General features: G+C 38.2%; 1 protein-coding gene across 2 annotated transcripts in view; it reads left to right on the top strand.

Moving 5' to 3' along the window:
- galnt18a (UDP-N-acetyl-alpha-D-galactosamine:polypeptide N-acetylgalactosaminyltransferase 18a) overlaps positions 1 to 19,503 on the top strand; it is a 133,878-nt gene that overhangs the window by 60,803 nt on the left and 53,572 nt on the right. For both annotated transcript variants that reach the window (XM_088006409.1, XM_088006410.1), the window contains exons 2-4: positions 11,751 to 11,958; positions 12,030 to 12,196; positions 16,065 to 16,251. In XM_088006409.1, the coding sequence (XP_087862535.1) occupies positions 11,751 to 11,958; positions 12,030 to 12,196; positions 16,065 to 16,251 (562 nt within the window). The remainder of the gene's footprint in view (positions 1 to 11,750; positions 11,959 to 12,029; positions 12,197 to 16,064; positions 16,252 to 19,503) is intronic.

The following is a 19,503-nucleotide window of genomic DNA, read 5'->3' as shown; positions in this document are numbered from 1 at the left end:
AAGTTGAGTCACACAAACAACAGCTGGACGACGGCAAACAATGCAGGACATCTTTCTTATATATACGTGTGTGTGTGCGTGTGTGTGCGTGCGCATGTGTGTGTATAAATTTCTGGATTTTTTTTTTGTTTTTTTTGTTTTGTTTTCTGACAAATCGGTCAAATAATAACGAATTAGACACCAGTACAGAGGATGTGTGAGCCGTAAACCCAATACAGCAGCTGGGAAAATAAATCCATCTGGGTCTAGATAAAAAAAAACTGATTGCGGTTTAAATCTGGATGCCAATTTCTCTTTTAGGGAACCCAGTTACAAAGAGAAGCAGAATCAATCATTGCTTTCACTTTTACTGGTAAAATCAGGAGAGTTGTGGGGTTTTTTTCAGTCAGTTGTTTATGTTTATGCATTTGGTAGATTTTCTTTTTTTCCCAAAGCAACCTAGAAATGAGGATACAACAATATTAACTGTATTGTTAATATACTGAGTCTCCTGTAGGAATTGGTTCAGGGTAGTTAAGTTTCAGGGGGTAAAAGTTCAGGGTAAACACATGCACACATGCCTGCTTTTACGTGCTTTCTGACATCATTTCGCCATGAAAAACATAGGCATTAAAACATAAAAATACATTTTCCTTTGGAAGGATAATAACAGGCTTGTCTGGTTTCATAGAAATTTGCCATTAATCTGCTTGTTAATACTCTCAGCCTTTATAGTTGGTAAATAAGGCTGTGCGGTTTATTTGAGTACATGGTTAATGATTTCATACTGTTGTTATATTTAACTATAAAGTCACTGAAAGGAAATAAAACCCCATCTATTTCCATTATTTTCTAATATTTCAAAGCGGGCAGATTTAAATGCATTTATAAAAAGTCGGTGATGCCGTTACTTGGATTACATTTTAGGCTCAGAGGAGCTGAGAATTTTAATAAATTGTGGCAAGCGCCAGAGATGAAAGTCCATGTTATCATCCTCAGACTTATCCTCCGTCGGTGAATCAGGGATTTTGACAAATCTGTTTCATCTGTTAACGTACATGGAGACTGAGCAAGTTTCTGAAGATCTATTTTGGTTGTTCTTTGAACTAAGAGCCTTGTGAGCTTTACTTCTTCTGCATTCAGTAATTAAGATCAGCCAGGCTGAATCTGTTCTGCTTCTGGCTTTGCACAGGACATGGCATTAGTTCTGATCCTCTCCTCTCACTTGAGGAAAAAGCAAACAGGTAATTCTCTCCTCTAAATCTCTTTAAGAGGAAAGAATACACCCCTCTTTTAGTCTGTTTTTCGTCTTTGTAAGGTTCCTGAATGCATAATCTGTTCTTAAAGACTGCAAATAGGCAGCTTCAGTTCTCTAAACTCTCTGAATTTACATGTGTACATAAAAGATCAGGACAGTAAACGGCTGTAAAACATTTGGACTGAACAATATGTCACAAATATATACACTGTCATAATAGTTGTTGACATATCATTTTTAGGAGAGAGTAATTTTTATTCACTCAGCTGTTTAAATAGCCAAAAGTCACAGAATGATGGAAACACAGATGAGAAAGAGAGAAGAGAAGAAAATCCATAAGTGGAAATGAAGTGGAAACTTAGAAACTGAAATCAAAGTATTTACCATTATCATCCTGCATTAATCCTGCTCTCATGCAGCCCCACATCAGATTGGATTCTATGTATTATGATTTTGTCTTGCATTTTTGTCTGGAGTGACATTTCACTATGAATAAACTAAATGATTTGAAATTCTTCAAATGTAACTTGATATGGTGAAAATAATTATTGAATGCATCATTGTTTTCCTCATTTTAAATATTTTCTTTTGGACCACTGACATAAAAATTGTACAAACTGCTTGCAACTACCCAAAGACAGGAAATGACAGGACATTTTCTTACTCTAATTATATGAACTCTATGCTGCAAAACAGCCCACACCATGATGTTACCGCTTACAAACTTCACTTTTGGCATGATGTTTTTGGGATCGTGTAATGACGTTAAGAGGTCAGGCTCGTTCTCTGATATTCTCCCAGCATGTTACTGGTTTGCCTAAATCTTCTGCAGCAAACTTCAAACGGGGTGTACCGCTGTTTTTCTTCTGCAGAGGAGTCTTGTGCAGTGAGTGTGCATAGATGCCTTTGAGTGTGTTGCAGTGAGTTTTGTAACAGCAAGACTTTTCCTTGAAAGTCTCTTTTCCTACCAGTTGTATTACCTGTTCAATACTTTTGTAACGAGACACCTTTTTGTAGATCATCAATTCATAATAAACCAGCAGCTTTTCATTAGCAAATAGCCACTAGAATGCTTTCTAAATGCTGACAGATTTTAGATATGTTCTTGGCTTTATATGGCTTTTTGCAAATTTGTTTGTGTCCAACCGACTCCCTGTGTCATTTGAATTGTTTACCCTCACCTTCATTAGAGGACAATTTTGCTGTGACTTCTTTGCATCCATTGATCTCTTGGGTTGTTGTAAATCTCTGTGTTGCAACTTTGTCAGTTACCCAATTGGAAATATTTCAGCAAAGAGAGATAAATCATTAAACACTTATTTTACCTGTATTGCACTCATTTATTCATAACTTTCAGGAACTAAATTTGGCTTCAGCTATTTTTTTAGCTTCTCATTTGGCTCTACTGTGGTAAACAATGCAGTTCAATGTTGATTCAGTGACTTTAAGGTGCCCACTGCCAAACAAGCTAAAACCATGATTTTCTGCACACATCCTGATGTGTGCTGTGTTTAAATATCTCTACTCTAGGCTCATTTATACAAAAGGCACTGCTTCAGTCAAGTCACGGTGACGTATTGTTTTTAGAGAGTGGTGTTGCGCTCATGCTGCCAAACAAACTCTACCTCTTCAGTTTTTTTTTCCTAATTGTAGTACCGTTGACATTAACATTTAATGTGCTAACTGAGACTTTCAAGGTCATAAAGGTGCTCACAGTCACTGATAACCATATGTGTTTGGTAAGTGCTCGCTCTTTAATCCCATGCTAACAACAAAGGTGAACTCCTCTGCACAAAAAGCTGTTTCTACTCAAAGCTGTTCCATTTCGGCGTTCTTTCTTTGATAAATAATAGGGCTGCGACGTTCTGCAAAACAAGCTTTCATTTAGTGGAAATTTCAACAAGACTTAATGAATGATGGTTTCTAAGAATAAATCATTTTGTCTGTGTTCCCTTATGTCAGGAGCAACAGTGAGTGGATGCAACAGCACTCGAAAAGGGACATTTTACTTTTAAATATTCAGGACTACAATTGTTCAACTTTTGTCTAAGATCTAAGACACTTCAAACCTAGCCTGAATAAAAACTATTCTGATCTACGCAGATAATCTTTCAAACATTTATGAAAATATAAGTGCCTGTTCGTTTAATGATAACCCAGTTTAGCTCTTTTGCAGCTTCCGTTCCACTGTGATCTACATTTAAATTACGGTTAATTTACAATCTACGATTTTCACTTTTTGTCTTTGTTACGATTTAATGTGATGACTGATGTGACCTACCCAGGCTTTGGGTTCAGATTTGTCATTTTCAACACCTGCAGCATCTATGAATAAACCCACACAGACTATGTTTTGGAGCATATTTTTGGGCTATAGACGAAAACAATTTAAAGTGTGGGAAAATCAACCCCATTTGGTGTGTGCTTGTGTCCCTGTTCAATAAGCAGCTCAGAAGTTGCTGAAGTCCTGTCAGCGAAAAACCCATGAGTTTTTTTTGTTTTTGCCCACTTGAGAGCATCACAGCGCTTTACAAATGACTCTCGAGTGAGCGCGCTGTTCATATGGCATAAAACAGCAAAAAAAAAAAAGAAAAACAACTTCAGAGCCTCTTTTTGTGACTCATTGCTTGTTGTGATTTGAAAAGGAGACGATGTGCGGTTTAAAGGGGACTCGGAGTGGGTACAAAAGGCAAATGAATCGCCTGTGTTTTCCCTGATGCCTCTTTAAATACTGAAACACAAAAAGCTTTCGGAGGAAGATAATGTCACAGGGCTTGCGGAGCAAATGAGATTCTCTCCGCGAAAAAAACAAATTCTTTCAAATCCTCGGGTGTGAGTAGGCGTGTGTTTGTGTAACAAGTGTAAAGCCTGCTGGGATCGGGTTCCTGCCACGCGGCAACTGTTCCAGCGCGATCTGATGCGCGACTTGAAAGTGTACGGAGGATGTGCAGACGTCTAATTGAGCGGTCTTACATCCGCGCTTCGCTGTTGAACAAATCAGGCTCGTGTCCCATTTAATGTCTTAAAACACTTAAAAGCTGTTTATGTGAATCTGTCCCACACATAAATCAATACACGAATACTTATCGGGATTTTATGTCCAGACGAAATGCAAGAACTGTATCGTTTGCTTCTGTGAAAACCCGATATCGATACTTTCTCTCTGTCACACTAAGGCCAGCATCCTTGTAAGAAGGGAAAGGGCTTCCTGAAAGAGGTTCAACATGCTGGCACTTTCTTCTGTCGCAGCTCAGACATTTAAAGGGCCCGTTCTTCTCAGAAGATATTTCTATCGCTTTGTTTTGAATTGTTCTCAAACAGTGTGAATATATATATATATATATATATATATATATATATATTTTTTTTTTTTTTCACTGCGAATGTTTGCGAGTCAGTGTTTGGTTGGTTGATTGACAGTAAAAGAAAAAAAAGAAAAAGCAAAAACAGATCTGTGGCTCACAACTACATTCTGCACTCACACTGTGAGGTACTTGGATTTTTTTTTTTTTTTCACAGTTCAGTGTAGACTTTAAATTTATTTTAAGGTTTCAGCCTCCATCTGCATCTTGCTTGTCATCCAGGACTTTATCTCTGTGTCTACCTGCCAATCACAGCTCCGGTGACAGCTCAGATGGCGAGCTCCCACAGATCAACCTTTTACCCAGTCGGCGCTTGACGATCAGCAGGGAGCCCGGGGTGTCGAATCAGATCGCACAGAAACCACATTTATTCTTGACAAGTAAACCTAAACTGGCTGGTATTGCAGGCCTGCAGGCAGAGCTGATGCAGGTAGCTGCTGCTGCGAGGGGAGCAAAGTTGCATTTATTGCCGCATGAGCTTTTGGCAATGAAATTTAAGCGACAGTTTGGCTCATCGTTTTCACAACCATTCCTTTTCGTTTGTGTAGGGCATGATGGTTATTCATTTACATGTCTGAAGTTGTGTGAAAAAAAAAACAATCATGAAAGAACTAAGGAAGCACAAGGCAGGCAGAAGTTGCCAAAGAGAGGCCTTAGTGCCAAACACACTGCATCAGTGATAAGTTTTCAGCTCCTGTTGGAATTCATAAAGTGAAAATCTATCAGAGTTTATCCAATGAGTAGGAAGAAGCTGAGGAGAAATGCTGTGTAGGAGTAGCTCTCAGACTGAACAAGCCTATCTACTGGGATCCTGGCAGCAAGGAGATTTCTTTTGTTTTTGTTTAATTTCTTTTATTCAAGTGATTTGTATTACAATCTTGGGTTGTTTTCATCATTTCATTCTAGTTTGATAATGCTGAATTCCTTCATTTCTTTTTTATTAGACCAGAATTGTTTCTGTTTCAGTCCTTATTTAGTTATTCTAGTTTATTATGTGTATTTCTTGTGTCTAGTTATTCTTTGTTACTCTGGTTTAATTATGTTTCTTAGGTCTAGTTATTATTTAGATTTATTTCTCCCTCGCCCCCTGTGTCACTCTCTCTCTCTCTCTCCCTTCACACCTGCAACCTGTTTCCAATCAGCCATCTGTTTCTTGTTCAGTAATCAACCTCTTTAGTGTGTATAAACTCATTCTGATCCTCGCTGGATCAGACCATCAAATCCTGTTACTTTACTGGTTTTGTTTTTTTTTCTTTTTGTTCTGCGTTGGATTCTTGTGATTTTTTTTTTTTTTTTTTTTTTTTTATAAGTTTGTCTTTTTTTCATTTTTCAGTATGATCCATGCTCCCATCTACAGTCTGCACTTTGGTCCAACCTCAAACTCACACAGCATGACATATTTGTTTGGTATTTTTTGGGGGGGCAACCAGAGGAAAACAAACAAAAAAAAATAGGTACATATCACATTATTTCAGTATTGTCATCTTCCACGGACTGTGTACAAGATTCTGATTTTTCCTAGTGTTTTTCCCTTTCGTGCTGTTGTAGGTGGAAGGGGCAGGTCAGAAGCTCCTCTGCGCTTATGTGTTAAATAATTTGCATCAGGAGACCCACTGAGGAAAATGTCTCTTCTCAGCCAACTTTTTGTGAGCAAGAATACTCCTAAATGAGTATACACTACTTTGATTTAGAGTAGATTAAATTGATCACCTTTATCTTAAAATAAATTATATTTGGAAATGACCAGAATATTATTTTTTTTAATATTAAACAAAGTATTTTTTTAGAAAGTTGTTTTTGTCTCATCACACAAAGATCCATTCTTGTAAAATGTCAAATCTTAACCTGAAAAAGTGTTTTTTTTTATATATTTACTTCCTACACCAATTGTTTTCTTAATGCCTGTTCTTTGTACATGTCAGATGCATTACCTTGGAATATACTCTGGTCCAGCATGTCATGACATTGAGACATTCCTGATTAAGTCTTGCTTTGTGGCACCAAACTTCCTGACCTAAAGCTCCCGTTTTGCAGTTCTGGTTCTTGGTGTTAGTCATGATTAAGTCGATCTAGCTGCAGCAGTCGTGAATCCAACCACGTCTCAGTTCGGGCTCCGGGTTGAAAGCCGTTTCGCAGCGTGCAGCCTCCAACCTGCTGAGCCAGTAGCTTGTCAATTCTTTGTGAAATGACTTGAGGACAAGGTGAAACTCTGTCACCCGGCCTGTTTTGAATCCATTACGTTGTGGGTAGCCTGGGCTTGACGCTCCTAGATCTACAGGAGGGATGTGTGTGTGTGTACGCGTTTGGACAGGGAGCTGTCTTGGTGCCTGAGCTCATAAAAGAGGGTGTCTCTGCAAGCTGATGTGACGGAGCTCCGAGTCGCCTGGTTTACAGATGCCTGGAGATGAATACCTTCTGTCACAGCCGCTTTATTCTCCTGTTCTCTTCGTCTCTCGGCCTGCCGCTCCTCCTCTTCGTCACTCCCTCGGCAACCTGTCGGCACTTTTATTTTGCTGCTCTCCTTGATCCTCCGCCTTTGATTCAGTCATTACCATTTTGGTTTTATTTGACTTGTTTGTTTGTTCTCGTGCCTTTGTTTTTAATTATTCAAAAAGCACTGATGTCTTGTTTATTATGCTCGGCTATATTTTCCAGTCCTTTTTGCCAATGAGGGAAAGCTGGCTTTGTCGAATTATTAAGATTTATTGTCCAAGTTTTCCATCTCGGTCTTTTATTTGCACGCTCTGTGTGTGCTCTGTGTGTTTGGATGTAAATACTGCTGAGTAGACAATGATGTGGAGCGCTTTTCCCACCCAAGACCAACAGTCCACAGTCGCACTGTTTGCTGCCACATTGCAGTCCAGACTGCTGTCAGAGTCGACCATGAGCAAGGTGTTTTTCATCTATAAAAAGTACATTATATATATATATTTTTTTTTCTCTCTATTTAAAGAAAATATCAAGGCAACTGTACAGAACCGGAGGAGCTTACTTATTTATAAAGCACAGCTCAGGAAAATATCAAGAGTGTACACAGGCACAAAAACCCAAACCAACATACACTAGAGGGGGAAAATCAGATTTATAACACTGAGCATGCACATATCTGCAGGCAGTGTTTCTTTTGTAAATCACTGTGCCACTGGAAATGTGCACTCATGAATCAGCCTCATCTAACACTCGTCACACCCACATTTATTATACAATGCAAAGCACCTCATGAATGCTGATGCAAACGCATGAGCTCGCTGATCTGCGGTTCTTAATGTTGAATCATACAAAACTGAGATGAAGACCAAGAAAAAGAAGAGAAATGTTTGCGTTTTTCTTTTTTTTTTTTTTCCCCCCCCCTGGAACATAATTTGAGTTTCTTGTGGCTTAAGTGCATCTTAGGAAGTGCGTAGTTATATCTGCTCTGTATTTTTGGTAGATGATGAACATTCTCAGTAGGAAGTAATGCTGTTTGGTGTTAACTTGAGGGACAAATAAAATGAAAATGATCAGCGGCGTGCATGTCAGTTCTGTTTAAGATAAATTATACGTCAGACGTAGATATTCACCACAGCTTCTAAGGTCTGAATGATACCGACCCTTTATTTAGATTTCAAAAAGCTTTGCTTGTACAACATTAAAACAACTAAAGCAGTCTAAACGACCTTCTCAACAGAAACGTACAGTTTCCAATTGATCTCTTATGGATGCTGTTGCAAGTGAGTGGCAACCCAATATTAACATATTCCCAGTTTTTAGAAATAGTTGATTTCTGATCAGAAATTGCTGATTTACAGACTCCCTGCATTAATTTAAGTTAATCTGTCTAAAATACAGATTTATGATCCTCAGACTCTGTTTGGAAAATTCATCCTCAGATGTTTTTCTTAATCCAGTTTTGTTTTCTTTTCCTTTTAGAGCATCTTCTGCTGCTTTGACCTTAGGTTTTTTTGTTTTTTGTTTCTTCAAAATCGATCAGATTATGCTGATATAACCCACAATGCATTTCTAGACCGCCATATGGGGTGCAAAGCAAATTTAAACATAACATTTATTTGTTGCAACAAAGCTATATAAAGTAATTAGGAAAATGTAAAAAAAAAACGACATGTCTCTACTGTAACAAATCTTATCCATTATGATGAATTAGTCACACTGAATTTCATTTTACATTTTCTATAGTTGATAAAGTGTCCGATGAACTAGAAAGTGATGGAAGCAAACTAGACAAAGCTAAATATCAATATCACTATTAATAAACTCTAATTGATTTTGCAGTGAGCTGGATAATTATGGACCTATTTACACCAAGTCTTGTTTAAATGTTTTGCATATAGTCACTACTACTTTAGCCTTTACAAGGCATTGCATGCATTTTACATGCATTGCAAAATGTCTGTAGAAGCAAAACTTACAATGTCTTTGGTTTGCACATTTTACACCAGAAACATTACAATGCAAAATGATTTTTTAAAAATGAAAAAAATCAACAGACATGTTTACGTCTAGTCACTGCAAAATACATTATTCTCATTTGATGAGTAGAGATTTTCATTTTCCTTGAGTCTGAACACCTATTTCTTTAAACTCTCCTGAAGGTGCTGCGCAATGCATTCATGCGACTTCAACACTTTCCCCCTTGATTCCTCTTGACTTCTGCAATGTGCCCTCCAGATATGTGAGGAACTTAATCTCGGTTTACATAAAATAATAATGAAGTTTGTTGGACACATGAGGGCAGAGTGCCACATAGGTTTTTTGTTTTTTTTTTTTTGCTCACAATGCATCAACTAAAAGCTTCATTAAATATAAATGGCTCATATCAAGTGAAAATGCAGGACAAAATAGAGCAGCTTAGAAGTCCTTAAAACTTTTAGTGATTCGCTATTCAGAAAAATGGAGGACGAGCCATTTGCAGAGCTTTTAGGATTCTGATTATGAGACAGCGAGGGGCCTTCGAGGGAGGTAGCATTTCACACACGAGAGCATTAAGCACGTCATTGGCAGAGGTGGAAGTACTGCTCTTCAAACTAATAAAAAAGCCATTGAGCTTAGAAAGGGAAAAGGCATTTTGCAGTCATGCTGAGGGCAGAAAAAAAGAAAAAAAAAAAGATGAGGCCTGGTTTGAGCCTGAACCTTACTATCACACACAAATTAAATTTAAACTCTTTAGGTTTTATTTATTTCATTTACTTAAAAATATCTTTCTATGTTGTTGTTACTGTTTAATGCACTAGGGAGTTTGCCAGCATGTTGTTCATTAATCTGGTCGGTTTCAGTTTAGGTCCACATGCACAGCATGGCATCAGATTTTCAATCATAGTTGCTACATTGCTGAATATAATTTGATCTCATATCACCATCTGATTGCTGCTAACTTCTTAAATGCTAAGCATTTGTTTTACATTTGCTTTTATTTTACAAATCAGACCGAGTTGAGAACGTACAGATGCAAACATGGCCGTCAAATCCCACTAATGGGAGCAATGTGGACGTATACGCGTCTTGTTTGCAGAAGTGGAAAGACGCGCATCGTTTTGGTTCCAGTGTTAGTTGTGCACTGTTGCATACAACACAAGATTCAAGCTGGCATGAGTCTAAAATTATACTCTTGCTAATTAAATGCAGAAAAAAAAACAAAAAAAAAAACAAGCCCAGCTGTCACTCCAAACTGCTGGGGTCTTGTGAACGACACAGAGGTACATCACTTAATTTAATTTCCAAGTAGCATTCATGTTAACGTTACACTGTAAACATTCAAAGAGTGTTCAATATGATGTAGTTCTGGGGAGAGATAGGTGGTTGATTTTGTGTCTAGTGAACAATTTCTGCATTGATTTTGGTTGTATAATTTGATCTTTTATCCTATGGCGATAACCCACTGTCAGTTTTCTGAAAAGATCCAACAGATTTTCAGTTTAAAAATGCTGGAAGTCCATGCCATTCTTCTCTCTATGACATAAAGGCCAGCTGTTCCATCACAGATCCTCACACATCTGCTTCACTTGCCTGACATATCCTTGTTTCTTTGCTGTGGTGAAAAGAGATAACCATTACCCGGGGAGGCAGAAAGTTTTGGATAACTAAAAAGTTCCTGAACAAATCATTAAGAACTTAAGAAGTGTAAATGAGAAAAGCGCTTCAGTTTCATTTTATATTACATGAATTCTTAAGGGTGCCGTTAAAAGATGCAACGATCTTGTGATTTCGTAAAACAAACAAACAACAAAAGAAGCTACGCTTTTAATGTGGGTTCCCCACTGAATCAACGTGCCGAAATCAAAGGATGGATTTGTCCTTAAATTTTCAAGAGCGGATAATGTGGTTTCTACTGAAATAAAATGGGTTTGTGGTTTTTATTCAGTCACTTTTTCAACACATTTCCTGTGTCTGCATCAGTGCTCCTGTGCAAGGGTTTCCCCCATGTCTTATAGTTCATGAATATTCACTCTCAGATTATCACCTTTTCCCAAAAACAACAAACCACAACATTCAAATTCTTGCCTGTTTTTTTTTTTGTTTGTTTTTTTTCTGTCAATCCCCATGTTTGCTAGCAAGTAATGTGCTAGAATATCTCCAGGCTGCTGTTCTCTTTTCATGCTGTTATTTTTAACCAAACCATGTATAATATTAGAAACTACCTAGTAAGCTCTGTTGTGATTTGAAATGAGCCGCTTTCATGGAGGATTTAAGCGTTGTTTGTGTTTTTTATTGTTCTTAATCGTGTAAAGTAAACAGCTTACTGCTTCACACATGGCAATGAAAATCAGGCTTGTAGTGCTCATTAAAAAAAGAAGAGGTATTACACTGGTCATGTTAGAGTTTTTCCTGCACAAATGGACCTGCCAGCGTAGTTTATGACAATGAAATTTCCTGTCACCTCAAATTGCATTTGGGTTTCAACCTTTTCCCTCATGTTGCTTACATTATCCCTCCAGCTCTAAGTAAGCAGGTTTTTCATGAAAACTGCAGAGCATACTTAACGCTTGGTCGGAATAGTATTCTCCCATGGAGGCATCCCTAATAGAGCTGAAAGACATTTATTTTTTTCCAGTCAATTCTTAACGCTCTCTTACAAAGCTGGAAAAAGGCAGCAGCTTGTATGGGCAAATACGTTGTTCAAAAATGTCTTGACTTTTTCCTCATGTGTGTTTCCGCAGAAACCCCCCTGAAGGACGGCGAAGAAGCGGCGTCTTCCTCGGACTCTGCCGCAGACCCCGCCTCCTCGCTGTTCAACCACTGGGGTCGTGACCTGGGCCCAGAGAGCCGACGCGTTGCCCTCAAAAAGTTCCGCTACTTCGGCTACAACGGCTACCTGAGCGACCGCATCTCCCTCACCAGGCCCATCCCAGATTTACGACCGGACGGGTCAGTCCACCTTAAACTGTGCCGTTACTCAGACCTAGAAGTGTCTGAATCTCTGTTTTCCTTCTCCTCAGATGCAGAAACATGTCTTATTCGTCAGACCTTCCCCAGCTCAGCGTAATCTTCATCTTTGTCAACGAGGCGCTGTCGGTTTTATTGCGCTCCGTTCACACGGTCATCCAGAGGACACCGTCCTACCTCCTTAAAGAGATCATACTCGTGGACGACAACAGTAACAGCTGTAAGAATCCTAAACCTTTTTTTCTTGATCTTCTTTTTGATATGCCCCATTTCAGCAATAACATAGTTTTTTTGTTTTTTGTTTTGGTTCGAAGACAGAATGTCGGACTCATTTGTATATCCAGTCTGCCTGGAGGGCCCATTATGCTTCACATAAGAAGATGTCATGTATTTGGATAACTCTGTTTGGAATGATTTTCTTTGTCCTAAAACCAATTTTTGTGTGAGTTTGCAAAAAACACTTTACAGTTTTGCCAATATTTCTTTGCTGACATATGGATTTATTGCACTACTTTACACCCAGCCCGTGTACTTGTAGTTGAGGATGGTGGAGGATGAGTTATTCTTCCCTCTTGTACCGTTATAACTGTGTAGCCTCAGATTTCCCAGGAGTAACTGGCAGGAATAGCAAATAATGACACAGAGCGTCTCCCTCATCCTGATTTTAGAAAGATAGAAACGTGGAAATATTTGCAAAGAAACATGAGTTTTGACTTGGAAAAAGATTCATTTTCCCTCTTCAATTGATCATTATTTTCTCATCATACTGTAATTCCAATCTAATTGGTATTCACATAAATAATTGGAGCTGCATGTGGAGAGCCATCACGTCTCACAATGTTTTGGTTCGTTGCCCACTATCCCGACTGCCCACACATCCAACCACAGTCATCTGTGTCGAAGTGTGGAAGTGGTGCCTTAGTAAAGAAAGCAGCGACTTTGCAATTAAAAACAAGTATTGTGTTAAAGCATTTTTACATCTAGTAAAAGAATAAAAGTGGATTCCAACTTTTACAATACTGCAATTTGTTCACTTCATTACCTCACAGATGGTACAGGCCAAGCAATTCTCTCAAAGCGTTTATCTCTGTGGAGACAACTAAAATCATTTTAACTCCCTAATTTGTTTGTCAGACATAGATTTTATGATGCAGAGGAATCAAACATAGTCTGAGCCTGTCCATACCTGGACATTTAGAAAAAATTTCAATTTGGTGGAGAAGAGAGACAATTAATGACCTCCTTTTTTAAATTGTTTGCTTATTTTTACAGTGTACCAAAAGTAAGTGGTGTGTAAAATTAACTGTAAAGTTAATTAATCCCTTCCTTAAAAAAAAAAAAAAAAAGAATGTTCTGAGTAGTAAAAACAGAGTTTGAGTCACCGTTTCTCTGAATATGCTTTCCGTATTTAGCGAAGGTTAACGAGTTAATTAAAAGCAGATTCGGGTGCATCAAAGCCTGTTTTTAAGTAAAAGTCACTGGCTAGACATGGTCCTGTTTACTATGAAATTTAATGGGCTGTGGTAAAAGATGACTACTTTGTTCCTAACATTTTCCATTTTACCACAATTTTAGCATATCTCCAACAAGTTTGCCCTAATTGAAAATAAAATTCTTCCTCTAAATTAACCACCTGTGCTGGAGTGCCAAATTAGTGTCATTTTTAAATTGCAGCTGGGAGCCGCACAAAATCTGTGCATGGGCGGCAAATTGCCTCTGGGGCACACTTTGGACACCCCTTAGGCACTTAGGTTATACAGTAGAACAGTGATCCAAAGCACTGAAGCAAGTCCACCTCTGGATGACATGAAATGAAATAATATTAGCAATAATAAAATATGAATGGCTGAAAAACAAAATAAAACTTTTTTGTAATCCACAGACGAACTTGCAGTGTACCACTTGGCATTACTGCCAATCCATAATCAAACAGAAGCTGATTAAATCCCCCCAAAGAAATTAAAGACTTTGGTGTCACATTAAAAGGCAACGCTCCAGACCTTGAGTCCAATTAAGTGCTGGCTCCTTCAGGTAAGCTACTGCAACAAAGTTTTGTATTTCATTTAGTGATTATTGTATTTTCTCCTTTAGGCCATGTGCTAAATTAGGACATGAGTGGGCATTAGCTTCACCAGTAGTGTGTGAAAACATAAAAAAATAAATAAATAAATAACTTGCTAAGACAGTTGCAGTCAAAGCCTGGATGTGACGTTCCGTTTCTGGGCCAGTGTTATTAATTGTTCCACGTTCTGCAGAGCATGTTGTATTTCATAGCTGCCAAATCTATAATTACTATTATGAGAAATCTGTCTCTGCTACATCGCCTGCAGATTTTATGGGTCTCCCACTGCCCCTCTGTTCTTCTGTAATATAATATAACACGGTTTAGTTATGGTAGCTGCACATAGCTGAATGCTGATTAGTGTAGCAACTAGTAGAATAAACACATTCGTCAATTTCCTCAAATTGTTCTCCACTAATTCATTACATGTATTTATAATTCTCTAAGAAATGTGACTTAATCCTCTTGCTTTGCTGCCACTTTCAATTGCACGGCGGTAAGTAACAATCAAGACAGGTGAAGAAAAGTAAGAGCTTAAATAATAAATTCTGCTTATTGATCTACATGGTGTAATTAAGACAAATTAGCTAAAGCTGGTTGAAATGCAAGAGCACTTACTGTGCACTGCCAAGTAAGTAGTAAATTATCTAGGGCATTAAAAAACACTTTTGAAATCACAAACCTGTTTGAAAAACCTGTGTGTGTGTGCGTCCGTGTGAAGAATCTTTGAGCTGTCAGTGTTTTACCAGCAGCAGTCAACAAGCCTGGGTCTATGAAAAATAAGGGATTAATTGTCATGGGGGAGTCAAGTGTTCAGAGCATAGCCAATCCCAGTTCATATATTTTCACCTTAAGATGAGTGGTTTAAATGCTGGTGTTGCCGTTACTGGCTTAGCAACACTAACGTTGTTAAGTTGTTTACCAAAAAATATAACGAGCTACAAAAGCTGCAATACTAGAAGATGCTAAAAACGTTTCTGTCATTTTCCAAATCAAAATGCTAGAAACATTTTGATTTGGATAAAGTCAATTTGAAAATTATCCACTTAAATCTACTGGTACCTCTCAATTAAAATACTGTGAAGAGGCTCAATATTTTTTTCACTTAATTCATAAAGTGAAATCAATATATTGCATATTGATTTCACTCTGCAATGCATCATCTTGGAGTGTGAAACATTTCAAGCATTTTTTTTTTTTTTGTATTTTATGATTGCAACTCACAGATGATAGAAAAGGGTTTCAGAAATCAGAATGTTGTGAAAAAATGATTGGAAATGCAAAGTACCGATCATTAATCAGCTAAATGGCTCTCAAGTTTTACAAACCTGTAAATAGTCATTGATACCTCTTAAACGTCAATAACCTGCAAAAGGTCTCTACTATAGGAGCTGGTTGTTTATAGAGTGCTGTATCTAAGCATATTTATTCAAAATCCATCCAAAATTTTAAGTTTTTCTGTGCCTTTGGAGATGGCAACTCGGAGTTTAAAAATGGAGTGCATTGCTTTTACAGTTAATCTAAATAATGTATGTCCGAGCGTGTCGCATATGCACACAATGAAGTGATTCCTGTGATACTCCAATCTCTTGCAATGGATCCATGTTACTTCCAGGTCAGAAACACACGGCTGCCCGTTAAAGGCAAGCACATTCTAGAGCTTCCAGGCTGATGGCATTAACGAATAAAGAGAATATGACAGCAGCCGTAGCCTGTAGGCACGATTACGCTGAAGAATCATAACAAGGAGATGAACATATTCTGTGGCCAGTGTGTACGTGTCTGTGTTTTCCAGTGACTATGTGCATTAGGAAATCATCTATGAAAAAAGATAACGATGTCAGTGACATTGTCTGTCGTCTGTTCTTTAATTTCTGTAGACCGGGGCCTGAAATGTTGCGTTTTAAGGTATCTTAGCCAACTTTGTGTTTTCGATTTATGCGAGTCAATAAAACTGATCAGATCGGTGTTTGAACAAGGTTCAGTAACTTCAGTCAGTGTGTTTCTGTGTTTCTTTTCTTTTTAGTGGAGCTGAAGGAGCACCTGCAGAGCTTCGTGGACGAGACAAACGCTCAGCACGGACCGGGGTTCGTCAAAGTGGTCCGCCACGCCAAGCAGGAAGGACTGATCCGGTCCAGAGTCAGTGGATGGAGGGCGGCCACTGCTCCTGTTGTTGCTCTCTTCGACGCACACGTAGAGTTCAACACTGGATGGTGAGGAGAGAATTTCACGGAAAAAGAAATGAATCATCCTTCATTTGGCTCAGCCGTTCTATTTGAACGAGTTGAATCAGTTAGAGGTTGGTATTTGAAACTGTCCGCCCAGATCAGGACAGTCCTATGAATGACCGACATGAGCCCAGATTTTATTTTCACCCTCCATGTTGATGGCTCTTCTGCTCAAAGGGATGCACCAAACGCACAACAGGAAAAGATCATGGATGAAACCAAAAGTAGCAGAGAAGAAACGGAACATATATTTCAAGGAAATAGTGGGAGATTGGTGTGAGATTTATGGAAGTGGGACGATTTATCATACAGGAAACAAAAAGCAAATACACAATGCATGTCTCGTGTAATGTTCTTATGAATACTTTCACAAATCTTTCCATTGTGAATATAAGTCGAATTTACACAACGTAGCTGCTGTTAAGTTAAATCTCAAAATACACGCATGGACGATGCAATCTCCAAATTATGTTTTCATGTTCAGGGATGTGAAGAAAAAAAACTTGAACTTGAACTCTACGCTTATTCTAAAGGTTTTTATTGTTCAACTAAATCTAAAATTCTCAAGAAGGCAACTCACGTCACTTTGGCCATGGAGACGAACACCAAAAACATTAAAGCCCCAGAAGTTAAAGTGTATTATTTGATCGACTAAAACAATGAATGAGTTGGGTTTTTTTTTTTTGACACTTTCAGTGTGTGCTTGCAAAAATATTCACACCTCCATTTTACACAATAAAGATGTGACATTGACACACTTTGAAGAATATCTCCCTTATCTATTTTTTTTTTGTAGCCTCTAACAGGTTTTCTCCTAGAATTTACTGTTTTTAACTCTATCCATCTTCCCCTCAACTTCCTCTCCTTTAACATCTCTGCTGAAGAAAAGCATTCCCTCAGCATGATGGTGCCACCACCATGTGTCACTATGGGCATGGTGAGTTCAGAGGGAGGTGCAGAGTAAATTTTCTGCTACTGTGTTTTTGCCTATGAACCATAAAAACTAAACTGCACACAGGTGGACTTTTTTTTTTTAAACTAGTTGCACTTTTATTAAGGGCCATGAAGTTAAATGGGACTGAAAACAAATGCATTCCACACTTTTCAGATTTAAAAAAAATTACTTTAAATGTCATTTGACATTTTCCTTCCACTTCAAAATGATGCTGTACTTGGTCTGTTACATAAATTTCTGTGAAAATATTTAAGTTTGTAACTTCAGTAGTAGAACATTTCAATCTCCATCAATTCATTTGAGAGGAGCTTTATAATCCGGTGAGACACCTATAAATTGCACGTGTGGTTATACTGCAAGATCGTAATAATTTAGACCCATTGTCAAGTTTTTTGCTCTCTTTAAACCATCTCGGCTTCTGCCCAAATTTGAAAAAGGCTTGCTCCCATCAAAGAAACGCAGGAACCACTCACCTCAGCGACATCTTTTATTTATCTTTCCTTTTTGTCTTTGGATTCTTCCAACTGACAGTGCAAAACCACCATGACTTTACATGGAGTAGTCAAGATAGTTACAGAAGTCACAGAGCAGGTTGAAAACCTACAAACAAATGAAACAAAAATCAATTACAGATCACAATGACCTAACTAACTAGTTTTCCAGGTAATGTTAACAACCTACTTTTAAGTTAACAGTGAATGAACAAATAAATAAACTACATTCTAAACCCATTGAATCAAAGGCTAATTTGATCTTCTGAATGCAGATTAAATGATATAATGTCCAGTTCCTACCAGTGGTGTCTTTGTGGAAGCTTGAAGCCGAGGCTCTTGGTCTGAAGAGATCATTGTGAGCACAGGTGTGCCAAGTTACCTTATAGACTTCAGATGGGCCTGAGTGAAAGGGATGGGTGCGCTTGATTCTCTCTGATGTGTGTGCCAGTTGGTTGGAGCTAGTAAATGCACTCACAAGTGTACCATTTGCTGTTTTAACTTGACACCCATTATATGTGCTGAGGCAGTGGGAAAACTGGAAACGATGAAGTGGTTCCTCCGGAAAGATCGCAGACTGATCAAAGCAGCATCGTCTCTCTCTCTCGGTTCGCCTATGATTGCTGCAGTGAAGGAAAGGAGCAGCAACGTGTTGATAAGCTCATTCATGAAAAACCTTTTTGGATTTCTCTCGCTGCATGACTACTATCAAAAAGCTGTGTAGGTGGAACCTCCTTTTCTGTAAACTCGCCACTCAAGGCAGCTCTCAGCTGCAGAGGCCACTCGTTAGGTATTTATTAGCATTTTGGGTCACAGAGTTGACTGTGTAAAACTGGTTGTCATGACAGCAGACAGTCCTCACAATATAAAGTTCTTGATAAAAGTATACATTTGACATTTTTTGTCACAAACGTCATTGCATATTTAATTTTAAAGCCATATGCCCGCGCAAAGTATCACACGTGTGACATAAATGGATAATGATGCATGTTTTTTTCAGGTTTTTACAAAAAAAAAAACAAATCTAAAAATGTTATTCAGTGGATTCTGATGCCCTTACATAAAATCCAGTGCAGGCAATTCAGTTCATAAGTCACTTATTCCAGTAAATAGAGTTTATGTGTAATTTGAACTGCGTGGACATATAGTAGTAGTATGAAGACCTACAGGGTTTGTTAGAGAACATTAGTAAGCAGAGCAATTTTAATTTATCATCCAGTGAAGGAGTTTGGCAAAACTGCAGACTTATCAAACCATTAGAGAAGCTGCCAAGAGGCCCTTGGTTACTCTGGAGGAGCTGCAGAGCTCCACACCTCGGGTCTGAAAGTCTATGGACAGAAAAACTAAAGGTCACAAACTCTACAAGTTTGGCCTTCATGGAAGGAAGAAGACCATTAGAAGTTACATTTTCAGTTTCCCTACATAGACACAATCAGTGTGGCAGAGAAATCAAGCTGAAACCCACCTTCCCCTTTGTGGCTCATGGTAGTGGCAGCATTTTGTTGCTTTTCTTCAAAGTGGAACTCATCAGAATTGATTGAGAAAACGGGTAGAAATTAATACACAGCAATCGTTGGAGAAAACTATTTTTAGTTGATATTCGGAGAGAGTTACTATACATTGTGCTAGAACTTCCAGGTGAATACAAACATACACCAGACTTTTCTGAATTGTATTTATTTATTATTAAATAAAAAGAAAAAAATATATCTGCATTATGACTTGCTTACGTCAACCCATCCTGGCCGAGAACTCATCTGTACACATTTTCAACAAAGTGAGTTTTACAAG

The sequence above is a fragment of the Poecilia mexicana genome, unplaced genomic scaffold, assembly GCF_051168715.1.
Source record: "Poecilia mexicana isolate PSO_F unplaced genomic scaffold, ASM5116871v1 scaffold_6, whole genome shotgun sequence".
Classification (NCBI taxonomy): domain Eukaryota; kingdom Metazoa; phylum Chordata; class Actinopteri; order Cyprinodontiformes; family Poeciliidae; genus Poecilia; species Poecilia mexicana.
This window is presented reverse-complemented; position numbering and strand designations above follow the sequence as displayed.